At 38.6% G+C, this 27,336-nt stretch overlaps 1 protein-coding gene across 1 annotated transcript in view; it reads left to right on the plus strand.

The window, feature by feature from the left end:
- KIAA0825 (KIAA0825 ortholog) overlaps positions 1 to 27,336 on the plus strand; it is a 226,266-nt gene that overhangs the window by 144,493 nt on the left and 54,437 nt on the right. Inside the window, 6 exon segments of the mRNA XM_030567980.1 lie at positions 2,245 to 2,339; positions 4,081 to 4,308; positions 5,358 to 5,623; positions 6,806 to 6,956; positions 11,670 to 11,860; positions 14,218 to 14,400. Of these exon segments, the coding sequence (XP_030423840.1) occupies positions 2,245 to 2,339; positions 4,081 to 4,308; positions 5,358 to 5,623; positions 6,806 to 6,956; positions 11,670 to 11,860; positions 14,218 to 14,400 (1,114 nt within the window).

Genomic DNA, 27,336 nt, shown 5'->3' on the forward strand with positions numbered 1-27,336 from the left:
ATTACTAAAATATTTTTAGTTTTTCTTTTTATTAATGATGTTTCTGTTGATATTCTTCATTTTCTTCAGAATATTATCTCTAGTGGAGTTAAAATAAAAATCCTGGCTGAGTCCATATCATATAGATGGGCAATCCAACCTGCGAGTAGCTTTGGTTGTAGTATTATTTACCTTGCTAACTATTATTTTTGAGGATGTTGAAAGGATCTGTGTTAAGTCCAGTCTTCAGTAATGACCTAGACAAGGGAGAACACCAATATGGTCTGGGGTTGGTGGAGAGGGGCACTTGGGTCTGGAGAAAGTTTACTCTGTGCTAGAATCTGGTATTGGAGGGAAAAACCCAAAAGGACTTAAGTTTGATAGTGGTGTGTAACTTGCACAGGCGTTTTTACTGAGATATATCAGCAGTTCTGGAATATTTATGCAAACATATCAGGTTACAAGCAACTGGTCGTCTCTGCGCAGCTCTGCTGTAGACTAAGGGGGAAGATCCTTAACTAGTATAAAATATCATGGCTCCTATCACAATTTATACTAGTTGATCTATTTCAAAATGTGTTCACTTCTGGTAAGTTCACTAAAAATATTAACAAGGAGGAGGGTGTTCTCAGAAGGACAGTGTAAATGGAGGCTAGTCATTTGATTTTTTGATAAAAGATTAAAAGAGTGAATTTATATTGCTTACTTGATAATAAGAGAATGTAAGTCTTCTGACATTGAAAGGGTGTGAACGCTACAAGCAGATGAATATCTAACATAGTAAGGGAAAGTATAAATTTTCTTTCTCAGTATCAGCTCATTATTCCTAGGTAGATTGGATATCAGGAGAAACTTCCTGAGAGCAAACTCTTAAAAATAAGGAACAACTTCCCAAAGGAAGCATTGGAAGCTCCATCACGTAATGCATTTAAAAACGGGCAGAATTAAATGTATAGCAGAAAACTACTTGCAGTGGGAAAGCGGTGAAGTAGGTGACCTGATTGGTATTGTCCATCTTTATGTTCTGCCATTTTATTTTTCATTTTTCTAAAAATAAAATTATTTTTCCCTGGAACTAGTTGCATTAACATAACTCAAGACAGGACTTGAGGAAGTCATTCCAAGCCATGGAACATTGTGTAAAAGCATAAGCAAAATACCCTCCTTCAAAGGATGCACTATCTAAGGAAAAGGAAAAATCTATTTTAGGCAAATGAGATCCTTAGGATCTCAAAGAATTAGATGTTTTCTTCAACAGAAAAGCTTTCCCCAAACTTTGAGCATACATATTGCCAGTGACTTCAAGCTGCAGAAGACCTTTTAGTATATGCTCTTAACAATACTCTTCAGCTATGCTTGATAGCATTCTATCATTTAGTACTCCTTGGTTTTTGTCTTTAATTTCACATAGACATAGTAAATTAGTAATACCTGCACCAGTGTGGTATGTAAACTATATATTAAGAAAAGAAAGGATGTTTAAATTATTAATTACATTGCTTTTATTTACTTGTTGAGCACTGGTGGTATGTTTAGTGCTGATCAGAATGTAGAACAGACATGTCCTCTGCCCTGTAAATCTAAGGGCCAGATAGTACAAACACACATGCAAATAACTGCATGGGGCAATTCATGTGTGTAAGTGTTTGCAGGACCGGGCCCTCAATTTGTTACCTCTGTCCCAGTTATTGGTTTACACTAGATTAAATCAGTGGTAAAATTCCCATTGAGATCAATGGTATGTGACTGGACCATATGTGTTGGGCTTTGCTAATGAAGTATTAGTTCTAAAGAAGTCTGTACTTACTCTGATTGTTATTTTGGATATAATAATTGCACTAATTAGCTGCCATTTGATTCTTATTGTGTCAGAATTTTAAAATCGCTAAAATGTTTAAAATATATAGTGCCACATAATTTATTTAATTTACTGAACAAAGAACAAAAATTAATTTTTACACAGTTGCTCTAAAGTTATCTATTCTCGCTAGCACAATCAGTATAAAATGAATTAATGACAAAAGGGACTATATTTTATACATTATTTATGCATATGTGTAAAATATGAATACAATGGGATGTGGATTTCATAAGGTTATATAAAAGGAGCTTGTATAAGCTGAATTTGACTTTATCGCAACATTAGTATTCTACATCTTGTTGAATTTTTTTATTCTACATATTGATATATCAGAAGGTGTTGTAGGCTGCAGAATTTTCTACAGAATTAATCTTAACTTTGATCCCCTTTATCATACTGTGCAGGAGTTCTGAAGAAAGCTAGTGGGGAGCTTTTAATAGGGGAAACTAGAGCAAATGAAACCAGTGTGCTTCCTGAACAGTTACTTCAGGTAAAAGAGGTGAGTATGAAAAGAGTCTTGGACTTTATAAGGATTTTTTTTCTTTTTCTTTTTCTCTCTGTCACCAATATAGATTCTGTTGGCATACTCATTATAAACGCCTGTTTCCAGAAGTTAATTGTTTGAATATTATAATTAATTTTAGACTGCAGAATCTCAGCTCAGGATGAAAAAAATCCTATACAAAATTTGTATGTAAAGAGACAAAGAGGATAATCTTTTTTATTTTTATTTTTTGGTACACATTATATTGTAACAAAGTTATTATCAGAAGAACACAATGCCACGGTTACAAAGAGGAAAACCCAAACCGTGCACAAACATAAAGTCTTTATTTAATATTCCATGTGTTCTTGAATATACCATAGGCTGACAAAATGTACTGAAGTCTTAGTAGCTGATCATGCAGATGCTTACTGCTAGAGTTTGTGTTAGTTCCTTTATTAGTCATTTAGAGCTATAATCCTTGCAGAAAGCATATGCAGTATAGTGGCTTGGTCTGTCCTCCATTTACTAATTAAATGTTGGAGTTGAGTTTAGGGGACTTAAGAGGTCTAAAAGACATGCCAGGTCAGTCATTGCCCAGTAGTGGAATTTTATTAATCAGTACCAAATTTTAGGACTCAAACAGCTTTTTTAAATACACTTTGGATCTGTTTGTAGGACTTAGGTTTGAATGTTGTCTTTATAAAAAGTATTTTGATCCAGATGAGCTATACCTAGCACAGGACCTCAAGACAATGTGGAGAAAGTGGTATTATGCTGTCTTTGTACTCCCCAGATTATGACGTGGGCTCTGGGATCAATTAAGTCCCTGACACAAGTTAGAGCAATGTAAGCGCTTTTCCAATTTCTGGCTGGTTATAATGCCTAACTTCTTAGCGTACGCGCACAATAGACTATTGCAGCAGCTAGGGTTATTAGAGTCTTGTTTCCTTCCCTCTCCTACCATGCCACTTATGTCAGAGGCTGGTTAGGTTAGGCCCTGAAATATTTCCCTTAAACTAGAGACATTATCAGATGGCCATTGTTGTCCAGCATTAAGATGGCTTTACACCATCGGAGCAGTGCAAAGCAGAATTAGTATGAGCCAGAGGGTGGTCCATGATATTCCTCAGATCCACCTCAGAGGTCTCAAATTTTTTGGCCAGGTTTGTGAACTCCTGTAACCTAGACTAGTTTAAACTGTGGGCAAATGCAGCACTAAAGAAACAAATTCTAGCATCGGTATGCCAAAACTGGTTTCTCTAAACCGTTTACCATTCATATTATTGGTTTCCTGGTTTTGAGTTATAAGCATGCTAAGGAAGTAAGAGAGAATATTACATGGTGTCTGATGTTGCAAACTATAAAAATGGCTATAAAATTTAATTGACTTTTCAAAATATATTGAATTTAAAGGTTGCTTTATGTGGTAAGTAAAGTGCAGCCTGCTGCTCAAATAAAGATAATTTTATTGAAATAGATTTTTAGAAATGACATTTTGATATTTTTATTAACTCCAATGACAATTTAAATGAAACATTATTATATGTATTAATCTGTATTAAGAATACATATGTTTTTTAACGTTAGTTCATTGTTTGTGAATTGTATTTTCCGAGCTGGGGGAATGACTTTCACAGTATGACAGAGTATCTCTACATAACTTATATACCGGTAGTCATATAAGATTGGAACCGTAACAACAGTAATGCTCATTGCTGAGTTTGGTTTTATGTCATATACATTTATATTTCAGACTACTTTATTGGATTTTAGCTGGAGGAATGCATTTAAAGACCTGTCTTCTTCTGTGGCACACTGTATAACAATAGCGATTGAAGATTTTTCAACTAAAATTCTTCAGCTTGAGCAGAAAGAACAGTCTTCAGCTGCAGTCTATACAATGAGCCTAGTAAATATCCGGCAAATGAGAGAGTCCTGGGAAACAGTCAACGAGGAGGAACAACCAAAACGAATAGCAAAGGCAGGTATCCAAAGATCTGAAGTTTGCAGGGAGACAGAATGCCAAGGTTGTTTGCCATCCAAGCCTTGAAGTGCTTACAGTGCCATTAATTTTCCAAGTTGTATATAAATGGAGTTAAAAGGAAAGTAAAAGGCATTACAATACAATGCCAAACATTGTGTTATACTTTAACACATAGTCTGTACTAAACAAAATGAACTTTTTAACTTTGCCCCTATTATTTTTTGCATCAAAAGGGTTCAAAACCATTCCGATTAGTGTCTGTGGCGCTACATCCCAATTTGATGATGATATGCTTGCAAATTTGAAGCATTGCTATAACAGGATTTCCTGTATTTATTTTCTTAGGCATGCCATTTAATTGATCAGCATAACCAATATTATGGCAAATATGGAGTTCTTTGATTTGGCTAAAAGGTCAGATATGTTGATTAATTAAATGGTTAGTCTAAGGATATATAATATATGAAAGCTTTTTAATGTTGTAATTTTTGCAAGTGTTTTACCTATTTAGGATGGAAAGCAATTGATACTAAGCAGAATTATTAAATGTTTAGTTAAAGGAACATACAGGCTTTTAGTAAGATGGCTTTATTGAGAACAATACATACTTACTAGAAGATGACAATGTCCAACCTATAACTAGCAGCAAGAAATTGATTAAAACATTGCTTTTGAAAATGATATAATAGCTTAGAGAATTATCCCTGTTTGGAAGTAATTATTTTCTGAACGCCATTAAATATATATGATGAGAGGGCATGAGCAAAATTAGGGCATTTTCTCATATAAGGTTAAATCCTTAAATATTTCTTAGCCTGTACTGTGCTGGTATACAGCACAAAGATTTAGAAGTTATATTTGATGTATTCACGTTGTTATAAATAAATGTTTTGCCTTCTATACCAGAGATTGAAATTTTTATAAGGCTGATTCAATATATTTAAGTTGTGCCAATTTCATTATTCAGGAATTTGGCCCTGGCATACATAAATTATACAGAGCTGTCAGAGTAAAGATAACTTGATGCCACATTTATTTCTCCCTAGTTTTGTTCTGACATCATGGAAGAACTTGACACAGTGCTTCCACTGGCTCTGGCATGCAGAGATGATTCTCTTCAGGAAATGAGAGCAAACTTTGTAGAGGTGTGCTGCAAAGTAGCAACAGCTGTCCTGGAAAGGTTGGAGGAGAGAAGCAAAGAAGTTCCCTCCAAGGCTCCACTGCAAAACTTGTATGCTGTTCTCTCCACAGCAGTACATGTCTTTCAGCATTTTATGATGTATGATAGTTTAATGAGAGATACCAGCAAGAAGTGAGTCCTTTAAATATGTTTTAGTTCAAATATAGATAATATGGAACGTTGATTCCATTTCAGTGATATAATGTATAATCTATAATACTTGTAAATATACCCAAAATATTTCCTATAGTTAAAATACCATTTACACTGTTTTTTAGGAAAGATCAGATATACTAATAACTTGAAGCAGTTATTACAAACATTGATTTTTATCTTCAAGGTCTGAATTGGCAAGGCAATGCAAATTCTTTACTCATTAACCTTGAGCAAATACTCCTTTATTATGGCTGTCTACACCATATTATGGTATAGATGAATGGAGGACTTCCATTTCATTTTTGTCTGTAGCAGCAGCTTAATTTTCATAAAAACAATGTTAAAAATGTAATCTTTGACAACATGAAGATATGTTCCTGCACTTTGGTGTCATGAAGATTGTGTTGAGCATCATGAGCATATGTATCCAATAAACTTTTACAAGAGGGTAATTATTAATTAAATAAGTCTTAGATGGATGCTAAATAAAATTAGAAGTAGGTCAAAGAAGGGGTGTTGGGATCCAGAGTAGGGTTGGATAAGTGTAAGCAGAGCACTGAGGGACCATACCCAGTTGTTGTAACTTAGTGCAGTCTAGGGTTGGGGCCAGGGCAGCATCAGAATCAGAGAACCATTATTGGATCCCTAATGTTGTCTCCTCTCTTGCAATGATGATGCATGACAGAATCTGCCCCCAAATCATTCTATTTGTGCGCATTTCAAAACAGTTTGTGATCATTCATATCTGTGCAGTTATGCTTTTTATAAATCTGTGGGACTCATGTTTATATGCTAGCTTTACAAAAATTACTACTGAAAAGTGCATAGTGTCTTCCAACAACATTGACAATTAAATGACAAAATAACATTCTGATTTGTAATAATAGGGAAGAATACTTTGACTTCTGAATGATGTATTGATAATGCCATTTGTCTGAAGCAGAAATACATATTTGTAGAACAGCAGATGTACATTTTCAAAGAGCTTGCAAAACAAAGACCAGATTTTTTGAAAGTGAACGTGGGCTCATACGTCAAGCCCAAGAGGAAATGAATGATTGATAACTAATAATCAAAAGCATTTGTAGTACTGTGGATTGTTACCTCCTACTGCACAGGACTTAAATCTTTGCCTCTTTGATCATTCCCTCTGAACAGGCCCCTGTTCCTAGTGCCTGTCCAGGGATATCAGGAATTCATCAATGTTCTCCAGTTTCAAGTTACCAACTACTGCATCAGAGTTTGTGCTACAAGTATTTTACAGGATGCTGAGAGCCACCACTGGGATGACTACAAAGCTTTTTATGAGGTGTGAGGTTAAGTTTACTATACCCTTTTTTTACATAAATGTGTTTTACTGCTTATCTGCTCTCTGACTAATTAGAAACATGAGATCTGTACTACTTGTGCACAAGGGCTGTTGGGATATGTTTTTAAAATAGCTCTGTTACTGTATGTAAATATCTTCTTAGCAATGAGCTAGTAAAATATAGTTAAAAGACTTAAGATTAATCAGTGAGGTAATTAAATAAGGGTTCTCATGCCATTTGCCTAGTAAAATACTGTTTTTTAGGATTAGCTGAAAATAGTTTACCTGTATGGGGAAAAGGAGAGAAGGTTAATATATTGACGCCCATATAGTATAAGACTCAAAGAAATAACAATACCAGAATAATGTAAATTTTTCTCGCATGAAATACTTCCTGTGATGATTGTAAGATTTTTATTTTTTCTCTTTCCCTCCCAATACATATGCATGTTATAAGTATTTCTTATTTAATATATTTCTCTTTCGTCATTCTTTCTCATTTTGCTCCCCTACTATGGGTTTGGTAAGTGGCTCAGATAACACAAGTGACTGGTATCCTTGTCCACAGAATCCAGCCATATGTTTCTAACCTGCATATTGTGATTTTGTCTGAATTTTGGAATCCCAAGTCTGCTCTTAAACTGTAGTTCAATTATTTTAGTGCAAGAAAATCAAGGGGCAATTAATGAAACATACAGTTGAATATATTGATTCTTTCCCACTTCCAGTGAACTATTCCATTGATTATAGACTACATATTGCTTGAAATCCCTTGAGTGTGATTTCTAGGTCATGTAAAATGTTTGTAATTTCATTATCAATAATAATTAGGATCTACAGCAACCATGGCCCTGTCCTTGCTTGTTACAATTGCCATATATGAGAAGTAGGCTTCTGAGTATGAATCTAGCATCTTCCAGGCCTTCTGCAGTGGAGCAGAATATCCTTTGTATGTGATACGTACATTCTGGAAATCAGTTAGGAAGAACCATTGTTATACCTTCTCTTTCAATGGTGAGGATCTGGAGAGTTCAATTGATTAAATGTTACTTACCATGGCTGGTGCTATTAAAGGGTCTCTGTCTCTCAGAGCAGAGTAATAAAGAAACCAATTTTATTTTTTTTAAATATGATCTGGATGGTTCAGAAAGTTGGCAGTGGTATGGAGTCTGGTACCTCATGGTCACTGACTGGGATCTTGCCTGCACTGGTAACAGTCTACACTTATCACATCACTGTGGCCATTTTTCAGTGGCCTCATTCCAGCAACTAGCAAACAGTTGTTCGCATCACAAAAACCACCATCATAATTGACACACATTGTTAGCAGTCTCAGCAAAGACTGCAAAGACTGAATAATCCTTGTTCCTTTGGCAGGATTGAGGCACATAGGAAGGTAGTTTGAAGGAAGCCTGTATCTCTTCAATCTTCACGACAATTGATCTGGCACCATTTGTAAGTCCTCAGTTAAAATTCACAAAGAGCAGAACCACTCTCTCCCACCAAACTAAGGGACAGAGTGTATCTTTGCTTTATGGATGTATGCATCAGAAGGGGAGTATATAAGGAAGGAACCTTCCTCTCTCCACTGTTATGCAGCCTATGTAAGGACCAGGCAGAACACCAGCCCTTATGCACTTGAGATCCCAGAGGCTGTTCCCTTCCTATTCCAAGGAATGCATGGCATTCAAATTGTGGCAGGAGGAGTGGGGCTTTGCCCCACCTCTTTTCCCACTGCCTGCCCCATGTGCTGACAAGCAGAACTGGCTGGCCCCTCTTGTTCAAAATAATAAACTGCACACCACAAAAGAAAATGGGACTATATACAGACAAAGGCATTCTCAGCATAAGTAAGGTTGTCAGAATGTGGCACTCTGTGATTACATGGGGTGACATTTTCTGTAGCCTTATTATTATTTGTACAATGGTAACCTCTAAAGACCCCAACTAAATCTGGGAGTCCATGGCTATTTATACTCTCTAAAATAAAGTGATATTGCTTTTCTATGTAGTGAAGGTAAAAATAGCTCAATTTACAAATCATTTTGCATTGGGACACTGGACTGCATTCTCTCTTCGCACACACTCATTATACCTCTCTGGTAATCCAACTGATTTTGAAAACAGTGGTGGGTTCGATCAAGAGAAAAGCAGACAATTCCATCATAACTGTAGGCTAAGAGCTCTATTCTTTTCATATGGACATATAGCTTGTAAAAGTTCAGTAATGATTTTACAAGATATGGATCAATATGTGCTCATGTACGTGAGATCTGAACTGAACCCTAAGTACATTATTATCATAAAGCACTTACGTTCTAAGCTGTCAGGCTGTGAACCTCTTAGAGTACAGTATCTCACTGATGGAGTACATTGAACACCCACTGTGCCACCAGGCCAGCTCTCCAGATTACATTTTAGAATCAAGCTTTTAGTGTAGGAGACATCTCCTGCAATTTTAGGAACTTATGTTTTCTAAAAGTCAAAGAATAAAGAATTGTCTGTTCAAAGATAGTATTGAGTAGCTTATGTAATAAAGCCCAGCTGCTTGTGTCCTGATATATAATCTAAATAAAGGCTCACATCTGTTTACATTGTACAAAGTCTTCAAAAATAGCAGATGTTTACCAGTAGAATACTTTAGAAATGTCAACAAACAGAAAAACAGGTCAGCAAAAAGGAATGGATCTCATCTAAATCTTTAATCAAAACACTATTGCTTCTGTTTTAGAAGCACAATGTTAAAAAAGATACATTATTCAATTTAGCACTTTAAGATTATATATAGCGAACAAAAATATTATATAATAAGTGTAATAGTATAAACTTATGTTAAGATAAGAGTTTGTAGGCTCCCAGAGAATTTCCAAGACTCTCAGGTATCTAGATACTTAATAAAACATTATAAATGCTGTACCACATAGAAAATTCATTTAGAAAGTCTTATTTCTTATTGTGAGACTGATTTTAATTTGATGCTAGAAGATCTAAAAACGAACAAAAAAGTCTCCATTAGGAATCAAAGCTCATTATTCTGTCCTTTTAATGTGCTTATTCTGTGAATGCAAGATGTATATTTGTAGAAATAAAGAGAATATTTCATAGAATCATAGGACTGGAAGGGACCTCGAGGTCATCTAGTCCAGTCCCCTGCACTCATGGTAGGACTGGGTATTATCTAGACCATCCCTGACAGGGTTTGTCTAACCTGCTCTTAAAAATCTCCAGTGATGGCGATTCCGCAGCCTCCTTAGGCAATTTATTCCAGTGTTTAACCACCCAGACAGGAAATTTCTCCTAATGTCCACCCCAAACCTCCCATGCTGCAATATTAGCCCATTGCTTCTTGTACTATCCTCAAAGGTTAAGAAGAACAATTTTTCTTCCTCTTCCTTGTAACAACCTTTTATGTACTTGAAAACTGTTATCATGTCCCCTCTCAGTCTTCTCTTTTCCAGATTAAACACATCCAATTTTTTCAATCTTCCCTCATAGGTCATGTTTTCTAGACCTTTAATCATTTTTTTTGCTCTTATATGGACTTTCTCCAGTTTGTCCACATCTTTCCTGAAATGTGGTGCTCAGAACTGGACACAATACTCGAGTTGAGGCCTAATCAGCATGGAGTAGAATGGAAGAATTACTTCTTGTGTCTCGCTTACAACGCTCCTGCTAATACACCCCAGAATGATGTTTGCTTTTTTTGCAACAGTGTTACACTGTTGACTCATATTTAGCTTGTGGTCCACTATGTAGAAATATTTGCACATTTGATCGTCTTCTCCTGAAAGAAATCTACAATAGTGAATCTCATAATTAGGAGACCATAAGGTATCAGAACACACAGTTACAAACAACGTATGAACATTTCAGCTAGTATTTGTCTAGGAAGCATTCGATGCAAAGATCTCCATGGGTAAAGTTCTACTCGTTTGATTTTTTTCCAATATACTCAACACATAATAGTTGAAGTTTATTTTATGTAAGAAAACCAGGAAATTATAATAAGCTGCTGGTCTGGCTTGGATAAAATGAGGCCAGCTTCACTTGCATGAGAACATCTGCCAAACTCTTAAAATTATCTTAAAACGAGGCAGTTATTGGTTTTTTGTTTGTTTGTTTCTGGTATTGTTATTAAAATGCAATAGTGAAATATCAAAATACTTTTAAAATGTTTCTCATCAGCCCATGTCACTTGCATGTGTGTAGTAAGGAGATTAGTTGTTGGACTATTTTTTTCTGCTGTTCTTTCATTATAATTATACACAACCAAAGATTCATAAAAAATCTGGCAGTGGTTATTATGGATCTACGGAAAAAGACATACTTAAGTAATTTAAATAATTTGGTTCTTGTTTAAGAAGAGGTAGCCAATATATTAAATAATCTGGTTAGTTGAGTGATTGCAAAATATTGTATGTAGTTTTAAAATAAAATTAAAACAATAGGTCAGAAGTAGGTTAATTAAGGATATAGTAGGTCAAACATTTGTGGTTTGGCTTTGTGGTAGAGTATTGGTTTAGTAACTGAAATGAAACATGTGTTTCTTTGTCAATAAAGATGTTTTACATCTCTCAAGAATCTTTTTTGGTCATCTACTGTCTCAAACTCTTTAGCTATTTCCTCTCAGCCTGAACTAATTAGATTCACAGGAACCAAGCTGACATTTTGGAAGATGTGTTTCTATTGTTTAATGTGTGGTGGTTTTGCCAGGGAGAAAGATGCTCATTCTCTGTCCAGATGTGGCATTATTTCTGCTGTGCTCTCCATCATGATCTGTGGACTATCCTACCCCCCAAGTTAGCCCAGGAGATTCTAAAAGAAGTGCTGGAGAAATCTTTGGCTGTGCTAGCCTGCAGATATTCTCAGGCCCATCCCAGTTACAAGAGAACTCCACAGATAAGGTAACACATTTATGATTAACAGGTTTTTTTTGTGGATAAAATGCATGTATTCTCAGGATATGATGTGTTGTTTTGTTGTAATTCACCTGAATTTAAATATATGTGAATATAAAAATAAATTTATAAATGTATATAATTCCTATGAGGATTATTTTAATAAAATTCACCTGGGATATATAAGTATAAGCTAGGCTTCATGTGCTATGTGATCACTCAGTATATGATTGGGGTTGCACAACTCTCTCTTTTGTAAAACTGCCACTCATTTATGTCCTGCAAATTATAGGAAATTTTGCAAGAAAATTATCAGGAAAGTGTTTTCATGTCAGGAGATACAGTAACTATCGTATTTTGTGTTGGCTAATCCCACAAGATGCAGGATATAAAAGTCCTTCTGCAGTGCCTGATGCATCTGGTATTTTTCACCTTTGCATGAAGCTGATATAAGTTACTGGACAAGAAGAAACTTTTTGTTTATTTTAATAAGCAGGGCACTCCATTTATAGATAAACTTATATTCCACTCATTAAAATGGTAATTCTTGGCTTTGTCTCTTAAATGAATTATCCAGTCTGTGACAAGGTTGGGACTCGCAACCGCAGCGCCTCCTGCTGGTTGTCTCTGGGAACTAGCTTAGTCCAGTGGAACGCCCTCTCCCGGTGGTTTCCCACCCGTTGTCTCACCCTTGGTTGGCGTCTGAGCCCGCGTCGCTCCCCAGCTCATGCCAGCCTCTTCTGGACCACTGCCCTCTGGCAGTGCTCCTCAGTCCATCCACACCTCCTTCTGTGGGGTGGGGAGTGATCAGCAGTCTCTCTGCACCCCAGCCACTATGTCCAACCGCACACCCTAAAGTCTAATCCCTCCTGTCAGGGATCTGGTTTAGTCTGTGATGGCTGCTCCCCGCGACCAATGGCTGGGTGTACTGCAAGAGGGGAAAGGGGGGGATCCAGGCCCGCCTTCTACTCTGGGTTCCAGCCCAGGGATCCTCTGGCATTGTCTAGCTGGTTACTAGTTGAACTAGTCATATCACCTTTCCTCAGTCAGTTGGGCACCTGTAAAGGTTCACAGACTGAAAATCAGTTCACTAACTGTTAGTCATTCTTTCCAGTTGGACTTGAATGTAGTGTGTGCACAGCAATTCCATCCTGTAATATCATTTAAACTAAGTTGCTATTCCCCAGTAAAATTTAAACTCAATATTTTCCCTTTTACAGTTCACACAAGCAGCAGGGAAGAGCCATGATTTGACAGTCTCCTACTGGTTGGTTGGTGTGTGTGTGTGTGTGTGTGTGCATGCGCGTGTGCTGTTCCATTATCACCAGTTCTGTGGCCAAGCTGCATTGTCTCTGCCTGCTGGAGTCAGAATTAGTGCAGTGGCCACCCATATGAGAAAGGAAAATAGGGCTGTTAAACTACTGAGTCCCACACTTTTCCTCCTATTCCTTGTAGGTTGGTGGGGAAGGTACACAAGGTTCCGCTTCTTTGAATTCCTTACAGGCCTTGCTTCCCACGCTTGTCTACCTCCTTCTTTTGCTACAGGTCTCCTGTAGCAGCATTGTTTTACTGGTGGTAGAAGTTGTTTTGCAGTTATTGTATAGCATCTGGTGGCAGAGATTGGTCATATCAGGCCTGCAGAATAGCTGCTTCCTGTACAATGTGAAGAAATTGGTAATAGGGTGTTTATATTAAGGAGAAAGGATGGGGCCTTGGCAGAAAGAGACTAGAAAGTGACAGTGAGGAGTTCAGGGGGCTAGAAAGTGACAAGGGAGGAGTAGCAGGTAACTGGTGACTCTGGCAGTGAGAAGAGGGTTGTAGAGTAGGGGGCAGAGGGCTAGATGTTAATAGGGAAGATGCTGGGGAGTAGCAGGAGCAAGGATTGAAGAGCCAGAAATATGGCTCTATCTTCACATGCTGTGTCAACTATTGTTGATTATGAGAACTGAATAAAGTATTTTCTTCTGACCAGAAATTTGTTTACTAAGAGAACTGAATAAAAAAAAAATTTCTGACCAGAAATTGTTTGATTATGTATTAGTTTGTAGTGTGTATTACAGGGGTTCTCAAACTGGGGGTCGGGACCCCTCAGCGGGTCACGAGGTTATTACATGGGGGGTCACAAGCTGTCAACCTCTACCCCAAACCCCGCTTTGCCTCCAGCATTTACAATAGAGTTAAATATATAAAAAAGTGTTTTTAATTTATTACTGCCAGAGAGCCTTTGTCATTTAACAATTCCAGCCATTAAAAATTAGGAGTTTGTATTTTCTGTATGGTAGGGAAGTGTATTGATAACTCAGATGAGATTTCACCATCAGACTACTTCCATGGCTGACATTTTCACCCTTTCTTCCAAACAGAATTGATATCACAGCGATTTTAATATCTACTGAAAATATGCTGTGGTCAGCTTGCTGCTCAGTGCAGGAACTTTTGAATCCACATAAAGACAAAGACGCCAAGACCTATAAAATACACAACCACTGCAACAATCTGCTCTCTGCACTTGCCATTTTAACTGCACCTTTGAAGAATCTGTATGAGTAAGTATGAGGGTAATATTTTAATACAAAGTAAAATTGACCATATAGCTTATTTAACTTGCAAGTGAAAGGGTAGCTGGTCCATGAGACAATTTTTTGGTTAAAATGTAAATGGAACTCAAACTCTGGAGACAGTTTGAGAACTGCTCTAGATCTTGATTGGTGTCTTGAATTAGGTCTGTATAGGCCTTATTCTAAGATCATTGAAGTCAATGGGATTCTTTCCATCAAGTTTAATGGGATTTGAATCGAGCCCCTGGACATCATATTTTCCATGGATTCATAAAAGCTGGAACAGGTCGTCCAGTTTGATCTCCTGCATAACATAGGGCATAGAATATAACCTAGTGATTCCTCCATTAAGTGCAAATTTCTTGTTGATCTAGAGCATGTCTGGAGTACAGGTATTGAAGGCTATGTGCTATTTAGGAAAGACAGAAATAAAGTCAAAGGTGGTGGAGTAGCATTATATATCAATGATGAGGTTAACTGTAAAGAAATAAGAAGTGATGGAATGGATAAGACAGAGTCTGTCTGGGCAAAAATCACACTGGGAAAGAAAGCTACTAGAGCCTCCCCTGAGATACTGCTTGGGGTGTGCTACAGACTGCCGGGATCTGATTTGGATATGGATAGAGACCTCTTTAATGTTTTTAATGAAGTAAACACTAATGGGAATTGTGTGATCATGGGAGACTTTAACTTCCCAGATATAGACTGGAGGACAAGTGCTGGTAAGAATAATAGGGCTCAGATTTTTCTGGATGTGATAGCTGATGGATTTTTTCACCAAGTAGTTGAAGAACCAACAAGAGGGGATGCCATTTTAGATTTGGTTTTGGTGAGTAATGAGGACCTCATAGAAGAAATGGTTGTAGAGGACAACCTTGGTTCGAGTGATCATGGGCTAATTCAGTTCAAACTAGATGGAAGGATAAACAAAAATAGATCTGGGACTAGGGTTTTTGATTTCAAAAGGGCTAACTTTAAAGAATTAAGGAAATTAGTTAGAGAAGTGGATTGGACTGAAGAACTTGTGGATCTAAATGCGGAGGAGGCCTGGAATTACTTTAAGTCGAAGCTGCAGAAACTATCAGAAGCCTGCATCCCAAGAAAGGGGAAAAAAGCCATAGGCAGGAGTTGTAGACCAAGCTGGATGAGCAAGCATCTCAGAGAGGTGATTAAGAAAAAGCAGAAAGCCTACAAGGAGTGGAAGATGGGTGGGATTAGCAAGGAAAGCTACCTTAGTGAGGTCAGGGATAAAGTGAGAAAGGCTAAAAGCCATGTAGAGTTGGACCTTGCAAAAGGAATTAAAACCAATAGTAAAAGGTTCTATAGCCATATAAATAGGAAGAAAACAAAGAAAGAAGAAGTGGGACCGCTAAACACTGAGGATGGAATGGAGGTTAAGGATAACCTAGGCATGGCCCAATATCTAAATAAATACTTTGCCTCAGTCTTTAATAAGGCTAATGAGGAGCTTAGGGATAATGGAAGGATGACAAATGGGAATGAGGATATGGAGGTAGATATTACCACATCTGAGGTAGAAGCCAAACTTGAACAGCTTAATGGGACAAAATCAGAGGGCCCAGATAATCTTCATCCAAGAATATTAAAGGAACTGGCACATGAAATTGCAAGCCCATTAGCAAGAATTTTTAATGAATTGGTAAACTCAGGGGTTGTACCGTACGACTGGAGAATTGCTAACACAGTTCCTATCTTTAAGAAAGGGAAAAAAAGTGATCCGAGTAACTATAGGCCTGTTAGTTTGACATCTGTAGTATGTAAGGTCTAGGAAAAAAATTTGAAGGAGAAAGTAGTTAAGGACATTGAGGTTAATGGTAATTGGGACAAATTATAACATGGTTTTACAAAAGGTAGATCCTGCCAAACCAACCGTATCTCCTTCTTTGAGAAGGTGACAGATTATTTAGACAAAGGAAATGCAGTAGATCTAATTTACCTCGATTTCAGGAAGGCATTTGATACGGTTCCACATGGGGAATTGTTAGTTAAATTGGAAAAGATGGGGATGAATATGAAAATTGAAAGGTGGATGAGGAACTGGTTAAAGGGGAGACTACAACGGGTCGTACTGAAGGGTGAACTGTCAGGCTGGAAGGAAGTTACTAGTGGAGTTCCTCAAGGATCAGTTTTGGGACCAATCTTATTTAACCTTTTTATTACTGACGTTGGCACAAAAAGCGGGAATGTGCTAATAAAGTTTGTGGATGACACAAAGCTGGGAGGTATTGCTAACACAGAGAAGGACCAGGATATCATACAGGAAGATCTGGATGACCTTGTCAACTGGAGTAATAGTAATAGGATGAAATTTAATAGTGAAAAGTGCAAGGTAATGCATTTAGGGATTAATAATAAGAATTTTAGTTATAAATTGGGGACACATCAGTTGGAAGCAACAGAGGAGGAGAAGGACCTTGGAGTATTGGTTGATCACAGGATGAGTATGAGCCGCCAATGTGATATGGCATTTAAAAAAGCTAATGCAGTTTTAGGATGCATCAGGCAAGGTATTTCCAGCAAAGATAAGGAGGTGTTAGTACCGTTATATAAGGCACTGGTGAGACCTCGTCTGGAATACCGTGTGCAGTTCTGGTCTCCCATGTTTAAGAAGGATAAATTCAAACTGGAACAGGTTCAGAGACGGACTACTAGGATGATCCAAGGAATGGAAAACCTGTCTTATGAAAGGAGACTCAAAGAGCTTGGCTTGTTTAGCCTAACCAAAAGAAGGTTGAGGGGGGATATGCTTGCTCTTTATAAATATATCAGAGGGATTAATATTAGGGAGGGAGAGGAATTATTTTAGCTTATTACCAATGTAGACACAAGAACAAATGGGTATAAACTGGACACTAGGAAGTTTAGACTTGAAATTAGATGAAGGTTTCTAACCATTAGAGGAGTGAAGTTCTGGAACAGCCTTCCAAGGGGAGTAGTGGGGGCAAAAGACATATCTGGCTTTAAGACTAAGCTTGATAAGTTTATGGAAGGGATGGTATGATGGGATAGCTTAGTTTTGGCAATTGATCTTTGATTATCAGCAGGTAAGTATGCCCAGTGGTCTGTGATGGGATGTTAGGTGGGATGGGATCTGAGTTACTGCAGAGAATTCTTTCCTGAGTGCTGGCTGGTGAGTCTTGCCCACATGCTCAGGTTTTAGCTGATCGCCATATTTGGGATCGGGAAGGAATTTTCCTCCAGGGCAGATTGGCAGCATGGGGCATGGGTCACTTGCTGGTGGATTCTCTGCAGATTGAGGTCTTCAAACCACAATTTGAAGACTTTAATAACTCAGACATAGGTTAGGGTTTGGTATAGAAGTGGATGGGTAGGATTCTGTGGGCTGCTTTGTGCAGGAGGTCAGACTAGATGATCATGTTGGTCCCTTCTGACCCTAAAGTCTATGAGTCTTTTTAGAAAGATGTCTTTTCTTGATTTAAAGGCTTTAATGATGAAGAATCCACTGTATTCTTTGCGAGTTAGTCACTCTCACTGTTACAAACTTGCACCTTATTTCCATAAAGAATTTTTCTAACTTCAGCTTCCGGCCATTGTATCTTCTCAAGTCTTTGTCTGCTAAGAGTCCTCCACTCCTAGAAATATTTTCCCCATACTTCTGGAATTACTGGACTTCTTGAGATAATTCATTGAACTGATTCTCTGATTACTTGACACTTAAGAAGCTGATGTGCTTCAGTAAGTCTCAAATATATTTGTAAACAACAAGTGTATACAAAGCTTATTCTTAGGAGAATATATCTTTAGAAGTCACAACTGCAACCAAAACAGGACTTGGCCTACACTGATGTTACATATGAGTTATGCCATTGCCTTCAGTGGGCCCAGGATTTAATTGAGATTGTTTTGTGTAAGAGCCAGATATTAAAGTGAGACCCCAAATTATGAGGAGAAAAAAAAAAAAGGCTGAGAGCCTGAGAGTCTGATCTTCATTTTATTACATGAGGAGACAACTATGGGGAAAAATAGGAGGAGGGGGTCCTGATCTTTGTCTTTGTATGTCGGGTCTTCTAACTAGAGTGGTTCTTTTGTCACTTATATGGTTGTTGTAACATCTAAGTGTTGTGTCCTCAAAAACAGAATGTAGTCTATCCCTTTTAGCTGCTGTATGCTGTTCTGCTAATTCCTGTTGTTTACAGATTTTCCTTGTATCCTGAGTTACAAAGAGTGACTTACTAATTTGAAAAATCAGAGAAGTCTAACAGAAAGGGGAAATAAAGAGAGAATGGGAAGGACTAGCTTGTATTTGGAAATGTACATAGTGTGTTTCAAAATCACAAAAAACTCCAGTGTTTTAGGCATGTAATAAATATCAGTGTAGTAAACTGATTTGCTTTAGATAAAAACTCTCTATGTTTAGAGAGAAAGGTCTCACAGATCCTTCCTGGCCAGTCACAAGGACTACTCTGTGGGCTATCCCCAGGGTATTTCAAGCCCATTGAGCCTGAATGAAGTTCAGCCAGTACCCCCCAGTCTTGGGGTCCCTAGGCATGCTGTCAAGGTGCAGAGTTTCTATTTGGCACTCCTGCACTCTATGAGTGCTGGAACTTTAGCCACCAAACACTTAGCCACTCTGAGTTCAGTGCTGATCCTGCAGACTCCCAGAACTCCTCCCAAAGGTGTGAAGCTTCTGGTTTACAGTTTAACTCTCTCAGGTTCATGTAGTAGTTGTGAAGCAGTCACTACACACACACGTGGTACAATCTGACAATGTTATGCTCTTAACAAATAAAGCAGAAGAAAATACAGATCACACAAAACATCCTAAATGTAATGTGTCTCACTCTCTCTAGCTCACTCTTCCCTTGTGAGTCCTTGGGGGACCATCTGGGTCCAGGAAGGCAGGCAGGCAACGTATATATCCCCTCCTCATAGAGGCTGTTGCATGCTAGCTAGTCACTCTCCCTCATGGGGCCCTTATCTAGTGTCTGGGACCTTGTTCTTTCCTGCCCCACACTTCCTGTCCCTGTCTTACTCTTGTGCAAAATGGCTTACCCCTTATTCATTACCCCCCCCTCCCCAATCCATTTGTAGACTCCTTCTAGGGTCACCTGCTTCTTTTGTTCTGCCTTTCTGGTGATTTTTCATTACTCTCAAACCTCACCCTTCCTTCAGACAAAAGGAGGAAGTGTCTTCTCCCAGGTAGAGCATACCTATTGTCCCAAGGTGTTTCACTTTGAATACACAATCATTGAGTGTCAATCATTCACCATTGTCTCTCCCAGGTCATGACACATGCTAATTCGTGATGGATCCACATATACATTTTCAATGACACAATGATTTCATGATACAATTTCTTAAAATCATCCAAAATTCAGAAGTGGTACAGACAGAACTCTCACTTCATCACAGATCGGTCATCTAATATGAAAATAAGGCCCTTTGCAAATCACAGAGCTCACAGATTTCATGTGTTTGCCATGGTGAAAATATCAAATTTCATGGTTTGTCACAGATTATAGAAAAGTGTTAAAACTGAAATTATATATGGAGCAAATGATCATTAAAGGTTATATTTTTGTGAAGGCTAAAGAAGGTGATTTGCTGAACCTTGCATTCTTAGATCTTTATTCTTAAAACTAGATGAGATCTCAGATCTGGATAGTTTTCTATGTTGTGTGTTGCACTGCAGCTTGTATACTTTCATTAAACCTAACCCACTAATTACAGTCAAGGTTATGTAAAAAGTTAACATGCTGAGTTTGTTTATTAAAGTCCCTGAGTTTGTTAGTCAATGAAGTGTACATATTTACAAGATGGAAAAAAAAAGTTGTCCTTTTAAACAAAATTAGAGGTTATGCATAATTTGAAATAAAAGAATATTGATCTCACATCAGTTTTCTTTATTGTTATGGCTGTATAATGAAAATGTCCATATGTTAGGTAGTTTCTAATTCATTCTTCAAAAAACTTGGATAAAATTAATTGTAAGGAAAGCAATAGAAAAAGCAGACATAAATAATTTTTGCCAACAAATTGATTTTTGTCAGTACATCATCAGAATCTCGTAAGAGCAGGAGACACAGTAGATCTCACAAATGACTACTTCTATGTTTCTATCAGAAAATCTCTGAGAAAATGTGTCTGCATTGCTCTTCTGGGAAATGACTGTTGAGGCATGAAATATAAATATAAGAACATAAGAACGGCAATACTGGGTCAGACCAAGGCCCATCCAGCCCAGTATCCTGTCTACTGACAAAGGCCAATGCCAGGTGCCCCAGAGGGAGTGAACCTAACATGCAATGATCAAGTGATTTTTCTCCTGCCATGCATCTCCACCTTCTGACAAACAGAGGCTAGGGATACCATTCCTTACCCATCCTCGCTAATAGCCATTAATGACAAACAGAGGCTAGGGAAAGAGGCTATGGTCTGCGGTAGTTTGCAAAATACTTATCACTTGTAACCTATATGCTAAGGAAGGAAACATTTCAATTGGTCTATACTTGTCAAAGATTTTTGTGCAATAAAGATGAAAACAAAGTAGATATTGGATGTTGGATATGCTCTAAAATATGAATTGCTAAGACAAGACATATTAATTCCACTCTTTGACAATATATAAACCTTTCGAATTCTTAATTCCAGCTGTGGTTCCCTACTTCTAAATTCTCCATCTTGTCCCACAGGCAACTAGAACATCAGTTTGTTGCAGACATAGTTTACAGCCTTCAGAAATCAATGTTAATATTGATTTTAAAAGGGCATTTAATAAAGCTTTTCAGTTTAAATTAATTGGAATTAACTAACAAAGAAATACCCAATAAAGTTGTAAAGTATTGGTGTTGAATTGTTGGGAAATTGAGGGAGAATGATTATCCCATACACTAACCTGGTCCCCATTCCACCAAATGAAAACTGATCACTTTTATATGACACTATAATTGAAAATCTATTTATAGACATCAGATCACAAAGAAATACTGGGAATTCAAAAAGGAAGCTCTGTTTGCAGATGACCTGATGATTTATCTGAGCTCTCCTTAGAAACAACACATTTCTTATGCAAGCTACAGAAAAAGGCAGGGTTTAGATCCCCAAAACAGTGTGTGTGTATCATGCTCTGTTATTTAAAAAAAGAAACCCACAGAAAACTAAAAAACAGATTTCTAGTTAGAGTGGACACAACCTGATTTTAAATAGTATGGACTAAAAGTAAACATCTGTTTTATTTTCTAATGAAATATACCACACCACTACAGAAAATACAAACATATTTATTCAAATAGTATTGTCTCCTTCTTAAACTTTGAGACCATATCCATCACATTATAATGGTTATTTTCCACAACTATTATATCCATTTGAAATTTTACACATTTTAATCTCTCTTACAAAAAATCCTAAAAAAAAAAAATCACAAATCACTCCTGTCAAAAGTATCACAAAAGTTTGTTCAATTTTCTTAAACAACACTTGAGAGAGAGAGAGAGGAGGTGTATCTCTCCTTTGCTGAAGGTTAAACATTTAAGGACAATACAAGAAGGGCAACATTATGACTTTCACAATTACCAAGACCCCAATTTGTAACATAAAATTATTATTTAATTAAGCATCCTATTCTCTTGTACTAAGCAAGACTATGTGCTGTTGCCAGACTAATCTAAGGCTGATATCTCTCTCACCTTTCCCCACAAGGAAGATTGGTCTAATCAGGGTATTATTGAAGGCAGAACATTGTCTCCGAGCCAGTAGTTGGGTTAGATGAATTCCAAGGTGTCACTGGAAATAGTATCCTAAGAAATGTCATTTTCAGGAATTAAAGCTATTTAAGGTTTTGTCTTAGGTTTGTCAAGTATAACAAAAATACTTGGTTGAGAAACAAAAGAATCCTGTATGTTTCTTCTGAAGAGTGAGTTTAGGGCAGATTCTCTCCTGTGCCAGAGCTCTCTGATCCTTGGGGCCAGGCCCAACTCCATCACCACTTAGAACTGTGGCAGGAAGATCTAACATCTGGTTTAAGATCTTTAATAGATCTTACACCAGTGGAGGATAGGTGGAGCAGAACAGAACTCTGCTATGGCCATTATGCACCTCCAGCACACTGCCTATGCCAGGAGAGGTGGGGTGGCAGGCACAGGGCCCAGACCCAGTATAGTTATGCCAACATTGAGTTTCCCCATGCCAGAAGAATTGTCTGCTGGCGATTTGATGGCGATTTGACAAACCACTCAAAAGAAAAATTGGCACTGAATTATTAAAGCATTATTAGATTGTCTTTTTATCTTTAACACATTTCTGTAGTGACCAGTTAATGTTCACACACAAAAATTTCACATCAGAATTTAACATGATCCTTTGGAAGTTTATTAGATGAAAATATTAAGTGTTTCCAGAAGTAAGGAAAAAAGATTTGGATATAGTGATTCAAGATTGCTTGACAAAGGCTAAGTATATATTACATAAATCCTTGGTTGGTTATATCCACCATATAACCAAATATAATACTTTATTGCTCACAGATTATATTTCACTTTTACAATCACTGCTAAGATTGTCAAAGATGCCAACAAAACTGCTGTATATGTCTTATTGTACCTAGGGCCATATTATATCATTATGTATGGGAGTAACCTGTTTTTAAGAATTTATTTACTCAGTTTCACAAATTATGTTGGAATATGACTGGAAAAGCTACACCTTTTATCACATCATTATATGTAGTAAACATAAACATGAGTATGACAGGTGATAGGGACAATGTGGATATGTATTTTTTTATTGATTGCAAAGAAGATAACATTGAGTTTCTGAATATCAGATGTAACCCAAGCTGGAAATGTGGTGACTACTTAACTAATTATTAAATGTTAATAAATATGGCATATTGTCGACATTAAGGCGTAGCACAATAAATTCTGTGAGACATTATTCATGCATTCAATACAAAGTAAAGAGACTAAAAGCATTATAGCACAGCTGGTAGCACCACCTATTATTAAAGTTGCTCAACACTTCCCATGATAAGATCTTGTATTCAGTTGCATATAACTTTGCAGAGCTTTACCTGTTTCTGCTGAAATTTTGTATGCCAGGCGTCTGTCTCAGGTTGAATTGTTCTGGGAAATATAAGCCAAAATGATCCAGCCATTTCTGAGAACAAGCCTAAGGGAATATACATTATTTTGCCCATGTTAAAGAATTCTTCAGACCATTTATTTGAATGCTCTAGCATCCATATGCTTTGGAGAAACGACTTGAAATTTAGCAGAAGGTGTTTTTTTGTTTTGTCAGGGACATGTCATTTGGCATTTCTGTGAAAATCTGCTCAAATATATATACCCAACTTATAAGCATTTGAAAATCATTGTTTGCACATATTCAGTAGAGATTTCTTTGATTTTAACAGCTAAAGTCTCCAAAGATTCCATCTTCACTGAGCATGTTCCACACCCTAACACTCTTACACATGACGAGATTACATATGCGCCATTCCCACAGAACAACTGAGCATGCTCAAGCACAAGGCTATGTCTACATAGCAAAAAAAACCTTCCCACAGGGTCCTAGAGCCTAGGCTCCAGCCTGCTCTTGGAAGTCTACAGTGCAGTGATACAGCCCTGCAGCCCAAGCCCCATGAGCCTGAGTCAGCTAGAACAGGTCAGCTGCCAGTGTCTAGTTGCTGTGCAGAGGTACCCAGAGGGACTTTCCCTAGATCCTCCGAGATAGAGTGGGGTGTGGCTGGTCTGAGCACCAGAACTAAGAGCAGGGAACCTATCTGTCCTGTGCTCTCAATGATCCCCTTGGTGGCACCTAGGCAGCATGGAGGAGGAAGGAGTATGATTTGAATGCAGAGGGCACAAATGCCAGACTAGGGAGAGGGAAAGGAGTACATTGGAACATGGAGTCTGGTGAGAATGGAGTAGGGGGAGTAAATGTGAGTGGGAACTGTAGAGGAAAGACTGGGAGCTGGGAGACACTAGGATTGCCTGTGCAAGGAGACTGGGAGATGCAGGGAGGGCCTTCTGGAACTGGTTTAGCTAGGACACTGGGACTGGAACCATGGGGGTAGGAGATGGGGGATGGGAATCAATGAGGTAACAGAGGGTGATTGGGATCCAGTTGCTGGGGATAGAATGCTGAAAATCAATAATGAGCAAGTTGGAGAGGAAGAGACTGGCATGGCTGGATTTCCAATTAGGCACAGTAGGCTATGTGCCTATGGGCACCAGCGTTCTAGGGTCACACAAATGTTAAAAGTGGGTTAAAAGTTCTATTTTTTATGGAAAACATGAAGGTCAGCTGTGCAGGGTGGGAGCACTGAAGATGCTGTGTCTAGGGTGCATAAGGTATACATTTGGCCCTGGAGACTGGGACTGGAGAAGGAGACTGGGACTAGAAACTAGAGGGAGGAGAATGGGGACATGTGGGGAGGAGAGAGAGATCTGACAAGGAACTTGTGGGGACTGGGGAAGAGACTGATACTGCATCAGAAACCTGAAGAGGGAGACTGAGAGCCAGTTTGAGTGGTGGGGGAGGAGAGAGACAGATAGGTCAAGGAACTGATAGGAGGATCTGTGACTGGCTGAGAAAGGAGAGTGGGCTGAATGTTAAGGAGAGGGAGAGAATGGAGGTTGGGGGAAAATTAGAACTTGGAAAAGACCCAGAGGAGGACACTAGGATTGACTGGGTAAGGAAACTGGGATTAGGATGAGAGGCCTGAGGAGGTGATGACTGGGACTAAGGCTTGTAAGAGGGACAGATTGGGAAGGGGACAGGGCAGAAGAGGTCAGGCTTGAGGAAAACTAACAGAAGAATCTCTGTCCACTGGAGTACACTCCCCTCTAGATTCAAATGGAACTCAAGATTCCTGAATTTCACCATTCCTCTTCTGTCAGCAAATATCTGTGAATCTGCTTGCAAATGTTGTCTCATTGACTTCTATTTCTGGTCGAACTATAGAGGATGGCTCCCGTTGCTGTCAGATACTCCATGAGTTCCCCAGTAGCAGAGATCTGTGCAATGTTTTGAAAGGTTGCAACCCTGCTGATGAGCCCTCTGAGTGTCAATATGCCAAATGATGGAATTTGTGTATTCAGTCTGCTTTTTTAAAAAACATAGTAAATACCATAAATACAGACTGGACTTCTGGAGACCTACTGGCAATTGTTTTTAAAAAGTATAAAATCTGTCAAACATTAGACAATCAAATTAATCAAAAATAATCCAGATAGGGAGTATGGTCTCACACCATACACACAGAATTTTATCCTTTATGGGTAAACCTTTTGGTCTTCAAAAGTTGTTTTGGACATTCAGCACATCTCGGGAGTCTCTCAACAATTTACAAGATTGAGCCCAAAGACAGTTTGTATCCTCAAAAAAGTTTAAAGAACACTTTTACCATTCTACAGATTACCATAAAATGCAACATGTATAAAAAAAAAATTTCCTACTAGAGTAGAATTTTATTTAAATGAACTCTATAAACTTCTTATCCAGTGCATTAGCTGTAGTTCAAAATGATCTGGTTAAACAACAATTCAGTCAAACTAGCAGCAGAGGGAGGGACATTTTCTTCTCTTTCTTCTGAGCCTCCAACTATTGCAACACTAAAACCAGTTCCAGACACACTGGATAATTCTTCATGGATTATCCTCTTAGGTATGTCTACACTATGCGATTATTCCGATTTTACATAAACCGGTTTTGTAAAACAGATTGTATAAAGTCGAGTGCACGCGGCCACACTAAGCACATAATTCAGCGGTGTGTGTCCATGTACCAAGGCTAGCGTTGATTTCCGGAGCATTGCACTGGTGGGTAGCTATCCCGTAGCTATCCCATAGTTCCCGCAGTCCTCCCCGTCCCTTGGAATTCTGGGTTGAGATCCCAGTGCCTGATGGGGCAAAAACATTGTCGTGGGTGGTTCTGGGTACAGCCTCACCCCTCCCTCCGTGAAAGCAGCAGACAACTGTTTCGCGCCTTTTTTCCTGGGTGAATTGTGCAAATGCCATAGCACAGCAAGCATGGACCCTGCTCAGGTCAAGACTGCAATCATGACGTTGTAAACACCTCGCGCATTCTCGTGCAGTCTGTGCTGAACCAGGACCTGCAAAGCCAGGCGAGGAGGAGCCGGCTGTGGCAGAGCGGCGATGAGAGTGATGAGGACATGGACACAGAATTCTCTCAAACCGCGGGTCCCCTGTGCTTTGGAGATCCTTCTGGTAATGGGGCAGGTCTAGCCATTGACCGCCGATTTTGGGCCCGGGAAACAAGCACAGACTGGTGGGACCGCATAGTTTTGCAGGTTTGGGACGATTCGCAGTGGCTGCGAAACTTTCACATGCGTAAGAGCACTTTCATGGAACTTGTGACTTGCTTTCCCCCTGCCCTGAAATGCCATAATACGAAGATGAGAGCAGCCTCACAGTTGAGAAGCGAGTGGCAATAGCCCTCTGGAAGCTTGCAACTCCAGACAGCTACCAGTCAGCCGGGAATCAATTTGGAGTGGGAAAATCTACTGTGGAGGCTGCTGTGATGCAAGTAGCCAAAGCAATCATTGAGCTGCTGCTACAAAAGGTTGTGACTCTGGGAAATGTGCAGGTCATAGTGGATGGCTTTGCTGCAATGGGATTTCCTAACTGTGGTGGGGCGATAGATGGAACCCATATCCCTATCTTGGCACCGGAGCACCAGGGCACCCAGTACATAAATCGCAAGGGGTACTTTTCCATGGTGCTGCAAGCACTGGTGGATTACAAGGGACATTTCATCAACATCCAAGTGGGATGGCCAGGAAGGGTTCATGACACTCGCGTCTTCAGGAACACTACTCTGTTTAACGGCTGCAGCAAGGGAATTACTTCCAGACCAGAAAATAACAGTTGGGGATGTTGAAATGCCTGTAGTTATCCTGGGGGACCCAGCCTACCCTTG

The sequence above is a fragment of the Gopherus evgoodei genome, chromosome 6 (genome assembly GCF_007399415.2).
Source record: "Gopherus evgoodei ecotype Sinaloan lineage chromosome 6, rGopEvg1_v1.p, whole genome shotgun sequence".
NCBI classification, from domain to species: Eukaryota; Metazoa; Chordata; order Testudines; family Testudinidae; genus Gopherus; species Gopherus evgoodei.